Source organism: Ursus americanus, chromosome X, assembly GCF_024610735.1.
Source record: "Ursus americanus isolate L20-20 chromosome X, mUrsAme1.1.p, whole genome shotgun sequence".
Lineage (NCBI taxonomy): Eukaryota > Metazoa > Chordata > Mammalia > Carnivora > Ursidae > Ursus > Ursus americanus.
In genome coordinates this window covers 58,861,888-58,883,266 of record NC_142164.1, presented here as the reverse complement: position 1 = coordinate 58,883,266, position 21,379 = coordinate 58,861,888, and the positions used below count along the sequence as shown (strand labels likewise).

The 21,379-nt window shown below is 35.1% G+C and overlaps 1 protein-coding gene across 1 annotated transcript; it reads left to right on the top strand.

Moving 5' to 3' along the window:
* Window positions 1-19,410: 19,410 nt before the first annotated feature.
* Window positions 19,411-20,583, top strand: TENT5D (terminal nucleotidyltransferase 5D). The gene has a single exon (XM_045793701.1). It carries the CDS (start codon window positions 19,411-19,413, stop codon window positions 20,581-20,583), a length of 1,173 nt encoding a protein of 390 aa, XP_045649657.1.
* The last annotated feature ends 796 nt before the right edge of the window (window positions 20,584-21,379 follow it).

Here is a 21,379-nt window from a genome sequence, read left to right as displayed (position 1 = left end):
CACCATGAATTTTACTTGTATCTTTTTCACTTAGATGTCTGGCTGTGTCCTTATCTTGCTCTTTCATTTGGAATGAATTCCTCCATCTTGGCATGTTGTCTAACTCTGTACCTTCTTTTGTATGTTAGAATAGCCAGTTATGTTTCCTGCTCCTGAAAGTAATGGCTTTAGGAAGAGGAGGTGATATAGCATCCAGGGCCTAACACTTCAGGAAGTGTCTCTAGTGTGTGCTTTGTGCACTCTGCTGTTTGTTTTGGCTTCCTATCCTTCAGGCAAGCTGTAGGCAGAGGCTCTATTTCCTGCTGTGGGCAGTGTTTGTTTCCTGGGCTGAACATGGTGAGTTTTAACTAGGTGTGCTCTGGTCTGCTTGTGAAATGAGACCTAACATCACTTCCATAAGAACTGAAGCCCTACAGAACTCTCTGGTTGGGAGACATGGTGTGGGCAGGGGTTTGTGCTGGTCTTTTAGGGAGGGTCCAGGTGTGTAGGGACTGAGGTAAGCTTGACTATGAAGGGCATGCCTGCCAGAGGACCAGGGTGTAGGGCTTGGTGTAAGCAAGTTAAGCAGCCAGTGTTGGTACTGTGCTGCTTCCTGCAGGTGGCTTTGTGTTTATGCTGAGGGATTTGGGAGGGAAATGATGCCAGTCAGCTCCTTTGTTCCTGGAGAGGTGTCTCCATGAAGGCTGCCTCTCAGGGACACGCTCTGAGAAGAGAAAATAATACCCCCTCCTTGTGCCCCTGGGATTCTTCAGGTTGCTGTTTCTATACTCTGCCTTTGGGTTGTTTGTCTACTTTCTGTCCAGGTGCAGGGCAGCATCCCAGGGCTCTATCTCAGCCAAGCTTGCTGACCTTTAAACTCCAGGCTTAAAGCCCTGCTGGTTGCAAGAACTCATGAAATTCGGCCCTTTTCATTTTCCAAGCCAATGGATTTGAAGAAATGTTCTACTTGTGCATTCCATTATGTGCTCCTCTCTCTTGCCCTTCTCTACAACCATGGCTCCATTCCCTCTGTAGCACATGTTTCTCCCCTAAACCACATTTTTACACCTCTTACCTCCCTTGATATGGCCTCTTCTCTCCCTTTAGTTGTGAAGTTTGTCCTGTCAGTCTTCAGGTCAAATTTTGGGGTATTTAGGATGATTTGATAGTTATCTAGTTGTGCTCTTGGGACTAGATGAACTTGGGGTCCTCCGACTCTGCCACCATCTTCCTTTTCCTTGCCTCACATCACTTTTACCACCATGTTAAACTATCTCTTCAAATTTGTGAATACCACATTTTTAACACTCCATTTGCCATGTAGTTTTCCTTCCCTTTCCTTCCCTTCTACCTTTCTCTTCCCATGATTCTTTTTCTCTCCACTCCCTTCTCCTCCACAGGCCATGATTTTTGTTTTATCTTGTATCAGTAATGTCATCACCTTTCCTTTCCTTTGATTTGGGTTTCACACACCATACAAAACTAGTTCACAATTCCCATTTTCTAGGCAGTACTTGCTGTTAAACATCACCTTATTCTAAACACTGCTTTTTGAGTATTTATATGCTTTTTTAATACTTTATTTCTTAATTCATTTTTTGGTTGCTTATGAATTGGATTTACATCATTGGTATATATATATATATATATATATATATATATATATATATATATATATATATATATATATAGTAATTCATGTACTTTGCTTTCAGAAATGTGAAAAAAGGGGACGCCTGGGTGGCTCAGTCTGCCTTCGGCTCAGGGTGTGATCCCAGGGTCCTGGGATCGAGCCCTGCATCGGGCTCCGTGCTCAGCGGGTAGCCTGCTTCTCCCTCTCCCACTCCCCCTGCTGGTGTTCCCTCTCTCGCTGTGTCTCTCTCTCTCCAATAAATACATAAAATCTTTAAAAAAAAGAAATTTGAAAAAAGCTTTTAAGTAAATTATAAATTACGTTTATAGTGAAACTCACAGAGAAACGCAGTGGGGGAATATTTTCTAATATAATCAAACCAGTATTTCATCTATTTTGTAAGTATTTTGTTTGCTTAAGGAGAGCCAAACTGTATATTCATTTGTACCATATTTTGTGCAGATACATAAACAGTATTTGGCTTTAATCTATGGATTTTTCCATATCTTATTTTTTTGAGTAAAAAGAATGGCCTATTTTTCTCATAAAGTACTGGGTCTAGAAAAATGGGATAAGCACATAGAGCAGTGGTTCACACTCTTGCCTCTGCACATTAGAATCCGCTGGGAACCTTTAGAATTTTTTAGTGACTAGGCCGCTTCCATCAGAATCTTTTCTAAGGGACTCAATCTTAAAGCTCCTCAGATGTTTGCTGCAGCTGGAGCTCAGCGAAAGCTGCTAACAAAGATAACTTGGTTGAAAAGAATAGATGATCGTAATGAAGAGAATTGATACTTATATTCCCATGCACTGATCTCTCATTTACTGTTATTTTAGTCAGTTTGTCTTTCTGAGTTTTTGTGCATTGTAAAATGGATATAGTAATATCTATCTCATGGGGTTGCTGTGAGATAAATGATGCAAAATATGTAAAACTCTTGGAATGATGCCTGTGAATAATAGTTTATCAATACTAGGTTCCTCTTAATGCATAAATGTTTGTTTCATGTTAAAAATGAGTTGGTGCTGTCATAATGCTGCCATCAATAACATCATTTTGATGTTACAAAATATAAACTGGGAGTAATCTAAAGACAGGGCTCCCCCTTAGTCATGGTTGAATCAGAGCTTGCTGACTATCATTGAATTACCATGTTGTAATTATTTGGTTGATAAAGGATTTTATTTTAAATATTTGCCAATATATAATCTTTTACACATAGGCTAAATTCATTGCTGTCTTAAAAAATAGAAAATATTTTATTAAATCCAAGACAATTCTTTTCAATATTTTATAAAAGTAGGTCTTGATGTTTATGTGTTTTTAGTATTTTGTGGGGCTATATCTTATAATGTCAGGTCTTTATTTGAGGCTATAGAATCCATAGAACCCTGCAAAACAAGCGAACAAAAAATCTGGAAAAATCCACATAAAATAATTATTTTGTGACAATTTATTTTTTCCCCAAAGATATTGAGATAACTGCAAACATTTATTTAAAAAAAACTAAGCTGATTGAAGAGAACCCTTCAGGCTTGTTAACTATCCTGTACTTACTCTGTTTATTAGAGTGGAATCTACAGTGACTCACAAGCTGTTTATGGGCAAGGACCAGCATGTGAGGTACAAAATCAGAGTAAGCAACACAGTGACACACCTGTCAGATATATTGATCTCTGTTTGTTCCCCAATAACATCAGCTAGAGCTGCAACTTTTCTATTCAGTGGGAGATATTTTCTAACAAATGGGTCTGAATTCTGGTTTCCTTTCCTTCTCTGCTAGTGACATGACAGGGGCCAGAGATCACATAAGTGAAGGAGGAAAATTCATATTTTGATTTTTACCAAATCTCAATCCGTGAAACAAAAAGGCACAAATATGTATCAAAATCAGGCTGAACTTGCCACTCTAAAACATAGTATAGCTTTTAAAATATAGCAGCATTTTACTAGTAAAAGAAGGTGAAGTGAAAAACCCTAGGCAAACTGTTCTTCATCTTGATAAGCCCACCAAGGAGGTTAGTGCTTTTTATTTGACTAGCTCATAGCTGAGGACAGATAGTTTTCATTCAGGATAGATGTCACAGGTCAAGGATGTATCCACCTATATACTTCAGATATTGAGTTTTGTTTATGGTTTACTAACAGTTCACTTTCAGAAACCCATTTAAGAATGTTTTTTTCACTGTCTATACCATATTCAATGTCCATTATCCTGATTTCCACCCTTTTGACTCTTCAGAACATGATTCCTCTACCCCTTTTTTTAGGAACTCATGGAAGGAATTGAGTGTTTAACCCTAAAACATGACAATTCACTTAATAAGTTTTAAAATCTCTCCTATTTGAAAAAAAGGATCTTTAATGATTTTTTAAAATGTATCAAACTGAGTCAAGAGAGATATGGCACAGTTAATCGAATTGGGAATTGTAACCTTCAGAATCAGTGGGACTTAAATCAGACGTTTGGATCACTAAACAGCTACTTAGTGATAGCTGTCTTTTGACTTCTGTTTTGACTTTTTATTTTCCCAAGACTCTTTCTATCTTCTTCACTGTTACATGTACTGTCTTGTTTTATTACTTCATTTTCTTAACTTTTTAAAATTCTACTTACCCCCCCAACTTGTGCTTATTAGTCTCTTAGTTAACCCTGGGCTATTTTATCTATTATTCTACTCATTAATTTATTTGTGTAACTTGTTCTCTATTTATTTCACATGAATATTGGGCCTTCTGGTTACCTTTACATTTTTTCTGAGTGTGAATTAAATGAGTTAATTAAAGCACTTAGTACCTGACATATTATGAGCATTATATAATTTTTGGTGATTTTTACCACTTAATTACATGTTTAAAAATTCTCAACTCAAAAAGTTAAAATTTTAAAATCTATGTTCAGTATTACATATCACAAAATGTATAATTTCTGTATGTTTCCTTTAGAAACTGTACAGATATATTTTCCTATTCAAATTAAGCTCTGATTTAACATTATATCTTTCATATACATGATTTATACTCTTAGATGTTATTAATTATTTTCTTCCTTTGATATATATTATAGTGCCAAGAAAAAATTGAGCAACTATCTCGTTTCATCTTTGGCCCTTCCAAAGTATATTAATTCCCTTCTACATTTCACTGCAGAATGACTATATGGGCTATCCAAAATATATCCCTTGGATCATTGGCTTTGACAAATAATTTCCTTCCTATAATCTATTTGCTTGCCTCTCTTCTCAATTTTGATATTTTTATTAAAAACAGTTATGGGATGATTTCTATAAACTGGCCATACTATATGAAGACATTATGTTGGAAAGAACTCTATCTTTTAAAATGGTTTTATATTAATTTTTGGCATTCAAAACAATGGTCAAATGTTAATCAACTACAGTATTTTGTAAATGTTCAAGGATTTTAAAAATATTTTTAACTATAAGTGCATTAATGATGCAACAGTAATATTCTTTGTCTCCTGGCAACAGTATCCATGGTGTTGTGGTAAGTGAGGTGCAGAGAATGCGGGGAGATCAGTTGATGGGGAACTCTGGAGAAGGAAGTTAATCTTCAGAGTAGTACTGTTGTTAAATTCAAAAAGGTGTGCTACCAAAAGACACGGTGAGAAATCTCATAGAAAGGAAGTTTCATTACTTTTCCTTTTAGTTTCAACTATGAGCAGACATTGAAATTGACATCGGAATTACATTTCCTTCAAAAACTTATTTTACTCAACTAAAATTTATACTGAATTTCTTAGAAAATTAGCTCTTTTATTAATAATTGTGTCTGTAATTATGACTGTGGTAAAATTGAACTCAGTTAATGTGATGAAAAAGACATCAGTAATTATATTTGAATTTTACTTTCTGTTCTTAAGTCAACAGTTATAGATGATAAACAAAATATAATGATATGTTGATGTAGTATCAAGAATTATGTTTATTCACAGCTCCAGGGTAAGGGAATTATAACCCCTCCAGATTAACTGACTAACACATTTACATGTCAATAAATAGCCAGATAGTGAATGAGTTTGAAAACTTTAACTTCACACATTTCTAAAGTGAAGTATTAAAGTCTGTACCTCAAATTTTTTTTAAGATATCAAGTGTGTTTACTACATATCAGTGAAAGAATGTTACAGACAGGTAATCAAGTATATTTACATATATATTTTTTCTTTTTTATGATTTTTTATTATATTATGTTAGTCACCATACAGTACATCCCCGGTTTCCGATGTAAAGTTCGATGATTCATTAGTTGCGTATAACACCCAGTACACCATGCAATACATGCCCTCCTTACTACCCATCACCGATCTATCCCATTCCCCCACCCCCCGCCCCTCTGAGGCCCTCAGTTTGTTTCTCATACTCCATAGTCTCTCATGTTTCATTCCCCTTTCTGATTACTCCCCCTTTCTTTATCCCTTTCTTCCCCTACCGATCATCCTAGTTCTTATGTTCCATAGATGAGAGAAATCATATGATAATTGTCTTTCTCTGCTTGACTTATTTCACTTAGCATTATCTCCTCCAGTGCCATCCATGTTGCAGCAAATGTTGAGAAATCGTTCTTTCTGATAGCTGAATAATATTCCATTGTATATATGGACCACAACTTCTTAATCCAGTCATCTGTTGATGGGCATCTCGGCTCCTTCCACGATTTAGCTATTGTGGACAATGCTGCTATGAACATTGGGGTGCATATGGCCCTTCTCTTCACTACGTCTGTATCTTTGGGGTAAACACCAAGTAGTGCAATGGCTGGGTCATAGGTTAGCTCAATTTTTAACTTTTTAAGGGACCTCCACACTGTTTTCCAGAGTGGCTGTACCAACATGCATTCCCATCAACAATGTAGGAGGGATCCCCTTTCTCCACATCCTCTCCAACAGTTGTTGTTTCTTGCTTTGTCTATTTTTGCCATTCTAACTGGTATAAGGTGGTATCTCAGTGTAGTTTTGATTTGAATTTCCCTGATGGCTAATGATTTTGAACATTTTTTCATGTGTCTGTTAGCCATTTGTATGTCATCATTGGAAAAGTGTGTGTTTATATCTTCTGCCCATTTTATGATTTGTTTATTTGTTTCTCTTGTATTGAGTTTGAGAAGTTCTTTGTAGATCTTGGATACCGGTCTTTTATTTACAGTGTCATTTGCAAATATATTCTCCCATTCGCTGGGCTGCCTCTTAGTTGTTTGTTTTTTTTTTTGACTGTTTCCTTGGCTGTGCAGAAGCTTTTAATCTTGATGAAGTCCCATAAGTTCATTTTATCTTTTGTTTCTCTTGCCTTTGGAGATGTGTCATGAAAAAGGTTGCTTTGGCCGATGTTGTAGAATTTGCTGCCTATGTTCTCCTCTAGAATTTTATGGATTCCTGTCTCACATTGAGGTCTTTCATCCATTTGGAGTTTATCTTTGTGTATGGTGTGAGAGATTGGTCAAGTTTCATTCTTTTTCATGTAGCTGTCCAATTTTCCCAGCACCATTTATTGAAGAGACTGTCTTTTTTCCACCGGATGTTTTTTCCTGCTTTATCAAAGATTAGTTGCCCAAAGAGCCAAGGGTCCATTTCTGGGCTCTCTATTCTGTTCCATTGGTCTATGTGTCTGTTTTTGTGCCAGTACCATGCTGTCTTTGTGATCATAGCTTTGTAGTACAGCTCGAAATCCGGCATTGTGATGCCCCCAGCTTTGTTTTTCCTTTTCAACAGTTCCTTGGAGATTCGGGGCCTTTTCTGTTTCCATATAAATTTAAGGACTATTTGTTCCAGTTCTTTGAAAAATGTCCTCGGTATTTTGATCGTGATAGCATTGAAAGTGTAGATTGCTCTGGGTAGCATGGACATTTTAACTATGTTAATTTTTCCGATCCATGAGCATGGAATATTTTTCCATCTTTTTATGTGTCCCTCAATGTCTTTCAAGAGTGATTTATAGTTTCTAGAATATAGATCCTTTACATCTCTGGTTAAGTGAATTCCAAGGTAACGTATGGTTTTTGGTGCTATTGTAAATGGGATGGATTCCTTAATTTCTCTTTCTTCAGTCTCATTATTCGTGTATAGAAATGCAACTGATTTCTGAGGATTGATTTTGTATCCCGCCACATTACTGAATTGCTCTATAACTTCTAATAGTTTGGGAGTGGATACATATTTTTTTCTATAATCCTAAACTTCAAGATTTATTTTTCCTTCTATAAAGCACCCATTAGTTATTTCTTTTGTATAGTCCTTAGGGTACCTTAAAAGTGAACTTTATTTTGCGTTAGTAGAAAAACTTAATGGAAGTAAAGTTTAGAAACAATAATCCAATTAATGCATTTAATATTACTAATAATAAACTTAGTGGATTTCATTAAGGCAATTCTACTTTCAGAAAAACTTCCCTCTTAGCATGAATTTAAGTTTGTGTTTATGTTGACAATGATTGAAGAAGGAGGAAGGAGGAGGGTGTGTGTGGGTGTGTGTTGGGGAAATACATTTGTCAGACAGCATTTTGGGAAAGAAAAGGAAATTGGGTTTCTGTGTGGGGAGAGAGAAAAGGTACTATTATTCTACGGGACAAAGTTTAACAATAAAGGAGAAAGGAAAGTAATGGAGAGATCACCGACCTGGAGCAAGTGGAACCCATATGACTCAATACTATGAACCACCTTAAATTGTGTGCCCATAGTTTGCCATGGAAATAGTTTTACACTACAAGGTGGGGGCGGGAAGAGCCTGGGAGGAAGGGAAGTCTGTAGAGTGGGTGAGTGTGACTAGAAGGGTCTGTTGGGGGAAGTACTGTCAGTACCCAGTTGCCCTTGGACAGCAGTGGCTTAGGGGCCCTGGCAGCTGTTATAAGTGCTTGATCTCTGTGCTCTCTTTCCCTTCTTCCTAATTTCTTTCTTTCTTTCCTTCTCCCTGTATTCCTTTCCTTTTATTTTAATTTCTGCATTTCTCTTTCTTTTTCTCTGGCCACCCTTCCCCTTCTCCTCCGTGCTTAACAGCAGGCCCCCTCCAGAACCACATTCTAGCACCACATCCCTGCCCCTCTCCAGTTGTCTGGATGGATTTGAAGAGAGCAACAGTTGGTGAAGTGAGTTCTTATAGTCCAGAAGGTGCTGTGAAGGGAGAAGGGGAAACAGGCTAACAGATTTTTTTTTAAATGCTAGTAAGGCTTTTTCATGGAGTATTCTGGTAGATTCCTACTTTCCTGCCTCTTCAGATAGTGTTCCTGAGTCATATGGAAGATATATATGTTGTTGGCTATAATTCTGGAGTCCCCTTCAGTCTCCAGAGAATTCTTCCTTGACCTGTAGGTGTTGACAGGGTTATTCACAAAGAGGTAACAGATCTGGAATGACTTGGAGAAAGCTTACGTGGTTACCTGGTTATACTGTGAGAGTCATGGTGACCTGAACAGGGTCCAGTGGAGAGGGGATGGAGATTTGATCTCACTAGGTAGCTTTAGCTCACAACTTGTCAGGAATCCTATTGTACTTCAGTCTTCTCAGTGATTTTCCTACCCTACCATTCCTTCCAAGGGGAACCAGAGTTCTCTCTGGCCAGCTCCCCTCCTTGAGGTTAGTGGCAGTTTGGAAAGGCAGCAACTCTTTGCATCAGGTACATTAGAAGCAAAAGAAGTCTGACTTGGTGACGAATTTGCATAGCTATCAGCCTCTACCAGCCACCATAAGGAGTGGAGGCAGAGGAAAAAAGTGGTTCTATTGAGCGCGCTCACACTTTCCACCGTAAGGGATTGGCTCTAAACCTGAAAGGATTTGGGAGATGATTTCCTTAGAACAGTGCACACTTTAACATTTTAAAGCAACAAACATCCACAGCAACATAAAAAATATAAACAAACACAAGAAAGTGTATGTATATGGGTTGGGGCTGTGTGGGAAGGAAATGATAAGATTTCTCTGGGATTAGAGGCAGAAGTTTAACCTGGGGGAAAGTAGCTCTTTTTTAAGCTTCTGAGCATCATGCTTTTAAATCCGGAGCTGTTTCTCATCGAGGCTTTTGTGTTGTTTTCTCTAGGTGCCTGGCATGTTGATCTTAATTGTTCCAATTCACCTTTCACCTGAGCTTTTTAACTCCAAAACCCTCTTTTAGCATGGTTCCATCCATATATAAAATTTTGAGAACAAGTTATTTCCCTATTCATCAATGATAGGAAACCAGGAATTCATGTTAATTCTCAGTAAGAACACTATTAGAACAAAAATTGGAGCTAATCATAGTGTTTGAAAAGAGATGGTCATAAAGTACAGAGAATGACAGACCAGGATATAAGTAACACTAAAGTAGAATCTATCTGACTGCCTTTTGTGGGTATGAATAGAAACTAGAGATCTTAAAACATTTCTATTGATGTTTTCTTCTCTCCATAGGCAAGCCTAATTATAATAAGTTCAATAACATCTCTAAGCACTTTGACACTTCTAGTAGTTGAAAATGAAGTTATCACACGTTTTTAACATAATTAAAAACATTTTTAAAATTAAGAAAATTTAAAAACAAACACTTTTTTTCTCGAGTTTCATCATTATCTGAGGTGCCGTGGTAAGAGGCTAGAAATTTGGAAAAAGAACCCATTCATTTCATTAGTAGAATCCCAGACAAGTGAAATAGTTTTGTGAATTAACCTAAATTGGAACTGTTTTAACATCAGTATCATGAGATTTATTCTTCAGAACCAAATTTGAAAATGACTAATGCTAAAGTGAACTGGTATTGAGAAGTCCCTCCCGAATCTTTAAATGCTATGGACTTGTAACATCAACAGTGCACTATGGGATAAGTTATACAGTATTTTGTGATATAAGTATTGTTCTAGGACTTAAGCACTGTGGTCAATCATATAAAAATTGCATGCACACAATAATAAAACCTCATATAAACATTCTAAACTAAATTATAAACAAATATTATAATTTTTATCTATATTAAAAACTTTGGAAATGTGCAGCTTTCCCGTTATACTTTTTCTTTTAAAACATTCATCCTGGGATGCCTGGGTGGCTCAGTTGGTTAAGCGTCTGCCTTCAGCTTGGGTCATAATCCCAGGGTGCTGGGATTGAGCCCTGTGTCAGGCTCTCTGCTCAGTGGGAACCTGCTTCTCCCTCTCCCTGCTGCTTGCCCTGCTTTTTACTCTCTCTTTCTGTCAAATAAATAAAATATTTAAAAAATAAAAATAATAAATAAATAAAGTATTCATCCTTTGCCAGATTTTAACCTGAAATATGTTTTAAGATTTCTTTGTAATTAAATCTTTTTTTTTTCAAATTTTTATTTAAATTCTAGTTCATTAACATAGTGTAATATTGGTTTCAGGATTAAAATTTAGTGATACATCACTTCCATATAACACCCAGTGTTGAACACGAGTGTCCTCCTTGATACTTATCACCCATCTAGCCCATCCCTCGCCCACCTCCCCTCCATCAACCCTCAGTCTGTCCAGTATAGTTAAGAGTCTCTTATGGTTTACTTGTCTCTCTTTTTTTTCCCTTTCCCCTATGTTCATCTGTTTTGTTTCTTAAACTCTGCATGTGGGCTAATAGAAAAGTCCACAAGGATAAACAGACAAATACTTTATTATAATCAATGACTTTTAGTCAAGATATTTATTTTTAACAGATTATAAAATAGCTGCCTATATAGATTGATAAATGTAGTGTGATTATGGTGTTTATAAAAAGAATTTTACAGGTTATCCACACAGCTTAATGTTAGTACTAGTTATTAAGAGTAAAACGGAACATCATTCAGCCATAAAAAAGAATGGAATCTTACCATTTCCAGTGACAGATGGGGCTAGAGAGTATAATGCTAAGTGAAATGGATCAGTCCTAGAAACACAAATACCGTATGATTTCACTCATATATGAAATTTAAGAAACAAAACAAATGACCAAAGGGAAAAAAGAGAGACAAGCCAAGAAACAGACTCTTAACTATTGAGAACAAATTGATGGTTACCAGAGGGGAGGGGTGTAGGGGGATGGGTGAAATAGCTGATGGGGTTTGAGTGTGCTTGTCATGATGAACACTGTGTGATGTGTGGAACTGTTGTACACCTGAAACTAATATAACACTTTATGTTAAATATACGGGAATTAAAATAAAAATAAATAAAAAGAGACCAATTTACTTTAAAATATGTTGCATCTACAATTAGACTCTAAACACAGGCTTATTTTTTAAAAGATTTTATTTATTCATGTGAGACAGAGAAAGAGCATGAGCAGGAGAAGCAGCAGAGGGAGAGGAAGAAGAAGCAGGCTCCCCACTGAGCTGGGAGCCTGACCCAGGGCTCTATCCCAGGACCCCGAGATCATGACCTGAGCCGAAGGCAGACGCTTAACCATCTGAGCCACCGAGGCGCCCCAACACAGATTATAAATTTCTACATATCTTTTTAGGCAAAACCTATTCTGATTTTAGTGGAACAAAGAACTAATGAATTGAACCGAAAAGAAAAACTGGTTCTTTAGAGTTTTTTAACTTCCATTTTACTTTATATGCATTTTTAATGCCTTCCACTGCTTTGTTATCTCTGATAGTATCCCTGTGCTTTGGGTTAGCACAATAAAGAAGCAAGAAAAAAAATTTTCTCCAGGATTGAGAATATAAGAGAAAAAATTAGACTTATTAAGATAATTTGGTTAAAAAGTTTATCTTCTTTATCCCTACATAGCTATTGCAATCCTGTTATTCCTTTTATAGGTATTGCTTTACTCCCCAGCAAGTATTAAATTTAAAAAATATGGTTTGATTAACCAACTATTTGATTGACATTACAACTTTATTTTTGAAATGCAAAATGACAAAACAGTACATGTTTTACATTTTTCGTCACTGAACCAGACACAAAGTAGTGACCATGATGGGGTGAGGGTTGTGTTTTTTGTTTTTGTTTTTTTTTTCTGATCCTGGGCTGACTTATGGGTCCACAGGTATCCCAATCAATATTTTCTTACCTGTTGTTTCAGATTTGAGTGAGTCGACTATCAGTAGTTTTCTCTTAGGTTAATGTATTACTTCACTCTTTACTTTTGACAGGGTGAAAACAGTGCAAGACTTTTCTAAGAGATGATTAACACTTTTGTTTCATAGATACTGTTTTCTTTTTATTTTCTATTTAGTGCATTATATACTATTAATGTCATCCAGGGTATTCTACTGTGTTACTAAATATAGCATGGAAACAGCAAAGTAATATTATTTGGCAACCATAATATTTTCTTCTTGATATACCAAAATACTATTTTTTTCTGAAATAGGTATTTGTATTTTTAAAGAGATAATGGTTGTGAATAAACCATAGCTTAAGTAAATTACTTGTCATTTCTTACCATTTCTCACAGCCATCAGCATTCCCTCTTAAAAACAAAAGGAGTATACCAGATAAAATATCCAATACCTCTTTCCAAAAGATAGATAATATATAATAGTTTGTTGAACTAGTAAAATACATTTTAATCAAAATCTGTTTATCTATATGTAGGTATATATGTATATATGTAGTGACAGTTTCTAAAGCATAAGAATCTACTTCTGTATACAATCATTTACGATAGTGGGACTATTAAACTTGTTTTTAGAATCCTAATACAAAGTTTATAAACACTTTCTATTAGTTTAAATATTTAGTTGAGAAAATAATATTGAGCTGTTAAAATGTAAAAGAAAGAAGCTTATAGTCTAAAAGAACATTTACTTTGATTAGAATTATCTAGATTATTCAAAGTAATGCTTTTTTTATAAGACAATAATTAGTAAAAAGTTTATTTTATTCTTTTAAAGATTTTATGTATTTGTTTGACAGAGAGAGCACAAGCAGGAGGAGTGGCAGGCAGAGGGAGAGGGAGAAGTAGGCTCCCCACAGAGCAGAGCGAGCCCGATGTGGGACTCGATCCCAGGACCCCGGGATCATGACCTGAGCAGAAGACAGTCATTTAACCAGCTGAGCCACCCAGGCACCCTAATCAGTAAAAATTTTAAAGCAAAATCCAAAATAATAAAACTAAAGACAAATGACAAAAAATTTCACTATTCCAAAAAAAATGTTACTATTCCTAACAAACAAAAGTCACTTAAAAATCAAAAATGGAAAAAAAATAGATATCTTAACAGAAAAGTGAACAAAAGACATGAACATGGTGGGGGATCGGGATAGGCTGGTGATGGGTACCAAGGTAGACCAGGAGAGACTATGGACTCTGGGAAACAAACTGAGGGCTTCAGAAGGGAGAGGGGTGGGGGATTGGGCTAGGCTGGTGATGGGTATTAAGGAGGGCACATATTGCATGGAATGCTGAGTGTTATACACAAATAATGAATCATGGAGCACTACATAAAAAAAAAGAAAGAAAGAAAAAAGAAATAGCCAAATTATAAGGGACTAGGTACTACTATTGGGACTACTGTTCCTTTACTCTTCTTTCTCCGTTTTCTATAGATTAGTGATTCTTTTTTTAAAAAGATTTTATTTATTTATTTATTTATTTAACAGAGAAAGCACGAGCAGGGGTGTCAGGCAGAGGGAGAGGGAGAAGCAGGCTCCCCACAGAGCAGTGGGAGACAGATGTGGGGCTCAATCCCAGGACCCTGTGATCATGACCCAAGCTGAAGGCAGTCACTTAACCACCTGAGCCACCCAGGCGCCCTAGATTAGTGATTCTTAAAGTGTGGTTCCCTGAGCAGCAGCATCAACATCACCCGCAAAGTTGGTAGAATTGCAAATATTCAGGCCTCACTTCTGACTGGATGAGAAACTTTGAAGGCAGGACCCAGGAATTTGTGTGTTTACAGGCCCTCCATGTAATTCTGATGTATGCTAAAATCATTTCTTCTGTCACTCTTTATGTCTCTTTATCTCTCTGTGTATATATGTCTGTGTGTATGTAATTTGTAGGACCACTGACCAATGATCACCACATCACCTGCATATAACATTTATAAAAGAACTCCATTGTTGCATTTTTTTTCTTCCTGCAGTTTTCCTGATTGATTCATTATCTTATTCAATGATAAAATGAAAATTGCTATCTTTATTAAAGGATCCACTGAATCATCATATTAATTCAACTGTATTGCATTCTCAAAGTAATTTTCCCAATGTAAGTCTTAAGCCTTTTTTTCATTTTTGTTGAAAATATTATTCTAGTATTAATACAAATACAAAAACACTAAGTTTTCCTTTTCTTCCTATAGTCAGAAGGACCATAGGGTGGAGATAGGGAGAACAATTACACTTTATAAGTATCTATTTGCAGTTCTATGTGAAATCTTGCCGACTCACTCATCTTGCCTTGCATTGCAGTGAATTTAACCAGTTGAATAATGGAAACCACTTTCTGTGTTTACTATAGTTGGATACATTATGGGCGAACTAGTATTGATTAAGCTAGATGGAAAAAGATGATAGCTTTAAGGATGAGTAAACTGGAAGAAGTCAGAGTCAGAACAAGATTGATATGCTCTGCAAAACAGTGAACTACTGTTGGTTTCCACATTTGGAGAAGAATAATTAGGAATTTAAGATTTTGTACTTCTGTTTGGGCTTATGTGACACAATATTGTAGGATTTCTACCTTGAATTTGAGCTTTTAGCCTATGAAAATATAGCTTTATATTTCATGTTCAATAAACATACTTTGAGTAACTAAGAACTGTACTGTACCCAAGACAAACATAAAGAGTGTGAATGGTTTTGTTGGTGTTTTCCCACCTTTTATATGATAGTCATCCAAAGTTTATATTTAGCCATGCTCTTTGGTTCAGCAATTCAAATTAAATTTTCCAAGTTTTGTAATGTTTTTGTTATTGATATATAAGTATTTGACTCTGCTATATGAATATGACAATTAACTGCTGAGCCATAACCCGCACATGAAGATAAGTCTTATTGTCTTAATGTCATATGTAAAATCTGTAATTCCAACATTATATTGATACTGTGCATTATATGAAAATAGTAGATGTGCCAGAGAAACATAACATTGCTCTCAGATCTTAATTATCCATGTTAATAGAGGTGAGCATTGATAGAGGTGTATGTAGATTCCAGATCAATATAAATTATTTATATTTATTCCATTGTGACATATATTTCATAATATTTTATATGCTCATGTATGTCTATATGTGTTTGTGTGTATCACAAAATTATTTTCATAATTGTGCTTTTTTTCTAAGGCTATTTTTTAAAATTCTAATTTGCATTTCATGTACATATGGCTGTAGAGGTGGTTGGTAAGATGGTAGCCTGAAATTCCTCAGTTGGTAATAATGTTACTTCAATAGAAAAATAGGCTTGATTTAGTTTTTTAAGTAGTCACAAAGCCCAATATGGGGCGTGAACTCACGACCCTGAGAGCTGAGATATTCTACTAACTAAGCCAGCCAGGTGCCCCCAAAATAGTCTTGATTTAAAAAAAAACTTTATGTAGCTGTAGATACAGAAAGGTAAAAAAAAAAAATAACTGGTTTTGAAAACTGTGATTTTGATATCTAAGTAATATATTGCTCAACCAAAGACACAGTTTTCCCACAGTTTAGCAAGTTGGTGTCACTGTTACTTTTTCAACAAGAAATACCAGGCCTAAAATATTCTATATGTGTATTTTTTAAGCTCTCTAGATAATTCTGAAAACCAAAAATTTGGGGTATTATTAACATAGGTGATCAAGAAGCAACTAAATAGTTGTTCAATGATGATCAATTTCTCTACACCACTTCTCTAGTGTAAAGTGAAGTTAAAATTTGGACAACTTTTTCTTGTCTTTGCAAGATCATAGTATGATTCTGTCTGAGAAACAAAATTCTGACCCTTCCCTTCCTCCTCATCTATCTATGAACGGATTTAAGATATAAAGTAAGACTTCCTATTTCTTGATTTAAAGGGCACCATTTTGATCAAGGACTTCTACATTTTGACAATTAGTTAACTTAGTTATGTCTTTGGGTAGTTTTATTTGTACATAAATATTTTGGAAAATCTGTATGGAAGAAAATGTGGTAATTTTAATAATGTCAGTATACCAATATAAACAATCTTTATTTTCAGATCAGTGGTAATTAGAGGTATAGGTTTATAGGGGGATTGTAGGCCTGGGGTTGGACCATTGAATTTTAAACTTTTAACTAATATTGACAATGAAATCTGCCATAAGGAAAGGAAAAATTGCCACTTGCAAAAGAAATTTACATATTAAAAAGGAATTTGGGCATGTTTTCTGTATCAATTATAGTTGTATAGTTTACGTGTGATATTTCTAAAATATTAGGTAAATGATTGATCTTGCTTCAGCCTTTACATGAAACCAGCCAATGTTATGAATTATTTTTCCAGATTGAGAATTTGAGGATAACAAATTTTGTTAGCTTAAAATAATTCAGTGATAATTCCAAGAAGAGAAATTAGGAAATAGGCATGCCAGTTCTTACTGCATATTCTGTTCTTCATGTAACATTTTATTTTTTCCAATGTCCTAAAGTCAATATACAGACCATTTCACTTGATGGATGAATAACCAAAAATCCAACAGCCTGGTGTGTAGTCAATTCAGCCTATTCATCTTTAAGGATTGATTTGGATATTGACATTCCTAATAAAACTCTCTGAACATTAGTAATTAATGTGGCTTAAAATGAAACAAAGAATACCTTATGTGGGCCATTGTATCCCATAATAAAAATAAGTACTCTTTTATTGATATATGTGGAGATTCCATATAGAGAAACAGAATAGGTTTAGTCTTATCTTCCCACTGACATAGATTTGCCATTGCTTAATTGGCCTTTTGCAAAATGCTTGGACTGTCAAAGTCAATTCAAAACCAGTCAGTCCAAAAAAAACAAATATCATATGATTTCACTCATAAGTGAAATTTAAGAAACAAATGAACAAAGAAAAAAAGAGACAAACAAAAAAACACTCTAAAATATAGAGGACAACTGGTGGTTACCTGAGGGGAAGTGGGTGGGGGATGGATGAAATAGGTGAAGGGGATTAAGAGTACACTTATGGTGAGCACTGAGTAATGTACAGAATAGTTGAATCGCTATATTGTACACCTGAAACTAATATAACACTATATGTTAGTTATACTGGAATTAAATAAAAAAGCAAACAAATAAATTGAGAAAAGAAAAAAAAATTGATTCTACAGATGTCAAATAAGATGATATTTGCTCTAGTTCTACTAAGGAAATAATACAACACTAAATTCTAAATATTGAGATTCTATTCTAATAGCTCCTTACATAGGCAAAATAAGAATACTGTCTATACAAATCTGCCTTAAACTTCATATATTTTTTTTTGTTTCTGGAATTCAGGAAAGAAAGCCTAAACCCAAAGCCACATCCATAACTAGCACTTTATTTATTTTCCCAGTTTTATTTGCTTAGATAGCTTAATAGAGTATTTGAAGATCCATGTAGTAACTGTAATTGTACCTAATTACATAATAATAGAATTATATTTAACAATCCCATTTGTAGTATTTACAACTTTAATTTCTTAACACCCCCAAACTGTAAAATTTTCTGAGCATATCATATTGCACATTTGCAGAAAACATTTTTTAAAGCTCAGAAATCTTACTATGGTTTTGTATATCTTTGCTCTCATTTTGGAGGCAAATGGAGTAGTCTCATGTATTTTTCACTTTAAAGTGACAATTATTTCCTTCAACTAATATTTATTTCTTTTTTTAAATTAAATTAGCCAATTTATAGTACATCAATAGTTTCAGATGTAGTGTTCAATAATTTATCAGTTTCATATAACACCCAGTGCTCAACACATCACTTGCCCACTTTAATGCCCATCACCCAATTACCCACCCCTCACCCACCTCCCCTCCAGCCACCCTCATTTTGTTTCCTATAATTAAGAGTCTCTCATAGTTTTTCTCCCAATTATTATTTCCTTCAACAAACATTTCTTAAAAGGTTACTGGGCACACAGAAGAGGTAATGAGTTAGGTACCATCCTTATCCTCAAATTCAAGGAATTCATACCCTAATGGATATGTAGTATCCATTAGTAATATTCTTTAAAATTTGAGCAGTATTATATACGAAACCAAATGCCCTAAAGCTTTTGTATTAAAGATGCTATATGTTGCTTCTAAACATTATGCCTTCAGTCAGCTGGGTCTAACACACACAGACAAGCTCTTTGATCTCACTTTAAATTCATGACAATTAATGTCAATGATGTACTATGGTAATTCCATGACAAAAATTTTACCAAATATAATCATTATAGTATTTAGATGAAGAAAGATTGAGAAGGCCACCATTTTACGTAAAAAATAATTACAGCTCTAACAATTCCCTGAGAATGTTTGCATGCACCAATGGATCTGACTTAATCATAGTGGCTTTTATTTCACTTACTTGACTATAGAGAACAAATTGATGGTTACCAGAGGGGAGGTGGGTGAGGGGTTGGGTAAAATAGGTGATGGGGATTAAGGAGTACACTTGCTATGATGAGCACTGGCTGTTGTATGAAACTGTTCAATCACTATATTGTACACCTGAAACTAATATTACAATGTATGTTAACTGGAATTTAAATAAAAACTTTAAAAATAAATTTAAACACAATTAGGTACAGTGACAATTTTCTTTCTAGCATTAGTTTTGTTTATGTTGAGGGTAAGTCTGTTTTTAACTTTTTCACATGCTTTAGATATAACACTGATTTTGCAATGCTAACATTTCCTCTCAATGTTTTGCTTGCTTTCTAGTTGATCTACTGACTTTACAATGTCTGAAATCAGATTTAGCAATCTCACTTGGGATCAAGTTATAACACTGGATCAAGTGTTAGATGAAGTCATTCCAATTCACGGAAGGGGGAATTTCCCCACACTGGAGGTAAAACCAAAAGATATCATTCAAGTTGTGAAAGATCAATTGATAGAGCAAGGAATTATTGTTAAAGATACCCGATTGAATGGTTCCACGGCAAGTTATATACTTGCAAGCCACAGTGGAATCAGTTATAAGGATCTAGATGTTATTTTTGGCGTTGAACTACCAAGTGATCAGGAATTTCAAGTTGTTAAGGATGCAGTTCTTGGTTGTCTACTTGACTTTTTACCAAAAGGTGTAAAAAAGGAAAAGATCACCCTAAATACCATGAAAGAGGCTTATGTGCAAAAGATGGTCAAAGTTTGCAATAAGCATGATCGTTGGAGTCTCATTTCTCTTTCAAACAACACTGGAAAGAATGTAGAGCTAAAATTTGTGAATTCACTCAGACGACAATTTGAATTTAGTGTTGATTCCTTTCAAATTGTTTTGGGTCCCCTGTTAGAATTCTACAGTAATAAAAGTGCTAAAATAACCAAAGAATCCTATCCTGTTGTGGTAGCTGAAAGCATGTATGGAGACTTCCAAGAAGCAATGACACATTTGCAATACAAGCTTATATCTACTAGAAAACCTGAAGAGATTAGAGGTGGTGGCCTTCTGAAGTACAGCAACTTGCTGGTTCGTGACTTTAAGCCAGCTTGTGAAGAAGAAATCAAGACACTGGAACGTTATATGTGTTCTAGATTCTTCATTGATTTTCCTGACGTAGCAGAACAGCAAAAGAAGATTGAATCGTACCTCCGTAACCATTTCATAGGTGAAGAAAAGAGCAAATATGACTACCTTATGACCTTGCATGGAGTTGTGAATGAAAGCACTGTTTGCCTCATGGGTCATGAAAGAAGGCAGACGCTCAATATGATCACCCTTATGGCTTTAAAAGTACTTGGAGAACAGAATATACTACCCAATACAGATAATGTAACTTGCTTTTATCAGCCTGCTCCATACTTAGCTGCTGAGGGAGGGTACCCTACATATTATGTAACATCTGGACCACCACCTATTTTCTTTCAGCTATACCACCCACTGCACTTTCATGTGCCAAATGGTATGGTTTAAAAACAAACACACATACAACAGAAACTTTGCTTTAATTAAACACCTCATAAAGCAAGTTTCCAAAATCAATAAAATTTAAGATCTATTTTTATTTTTGTGCAGTTACCAACTATTTTCCATCAATTATAACTTAAGCCATTATAGTAAATACAATATCATCTATGAACTGGCCACTTTAAACGATTTTCAAGTGTTATTGATTAGCTATAATAACTTTCAAATGTTGTGGACCACTTAAAATGATTTTCAAATCTTACTAAGTCTTAAGTAAGACTTTCAAATTTGCTCCGACAAATACATTACAGATGCCTGCATCTTTAACCAAAATACAAAGGAACAGACTCATGTATTAAGATCCAAAGGTACAGTACAGACAAGTGCCACCATTTTTGTATTCAATCAATTCCTTTGTTTCATTCACTTCATTTTTTTTCTAGTGAATATTACCGTCAATGAATTTTCAGTACTTAACAAAAATACCTAATTTCAAAGACAACAGATTCAGAAGAGATTAAAACTCTGGATTTTACAAGCACTTATTTTTTTTCCAATTAAATTGGGTTAGACACAAAATCTTACTATACTTTGAAGGAACACTGAAAAAAATGGTTCTGAAAAACACTGGACATTAGTAATTTGTCAACTATCAAATAACTTAATTTGTTGATCTGAAGAATAATACCATCCAGCTGTAAAACCAATACTGCAATCAGTTTTATAGGTTTCTTCATTTTTCCCCCTAAATAAGTTGAAAAGAATGGAAATGACCAACTCCGAATGTGAAAATTGTCTATCA

Coding starts and splice junctions, on each gene's coding strand:
- TENT5D (XM_045793701.1), top strand. CDS start 19,411: ATGTCTGAAATCAGATTTAGCAATCTCACTTGGGATCAAGTTATAACA.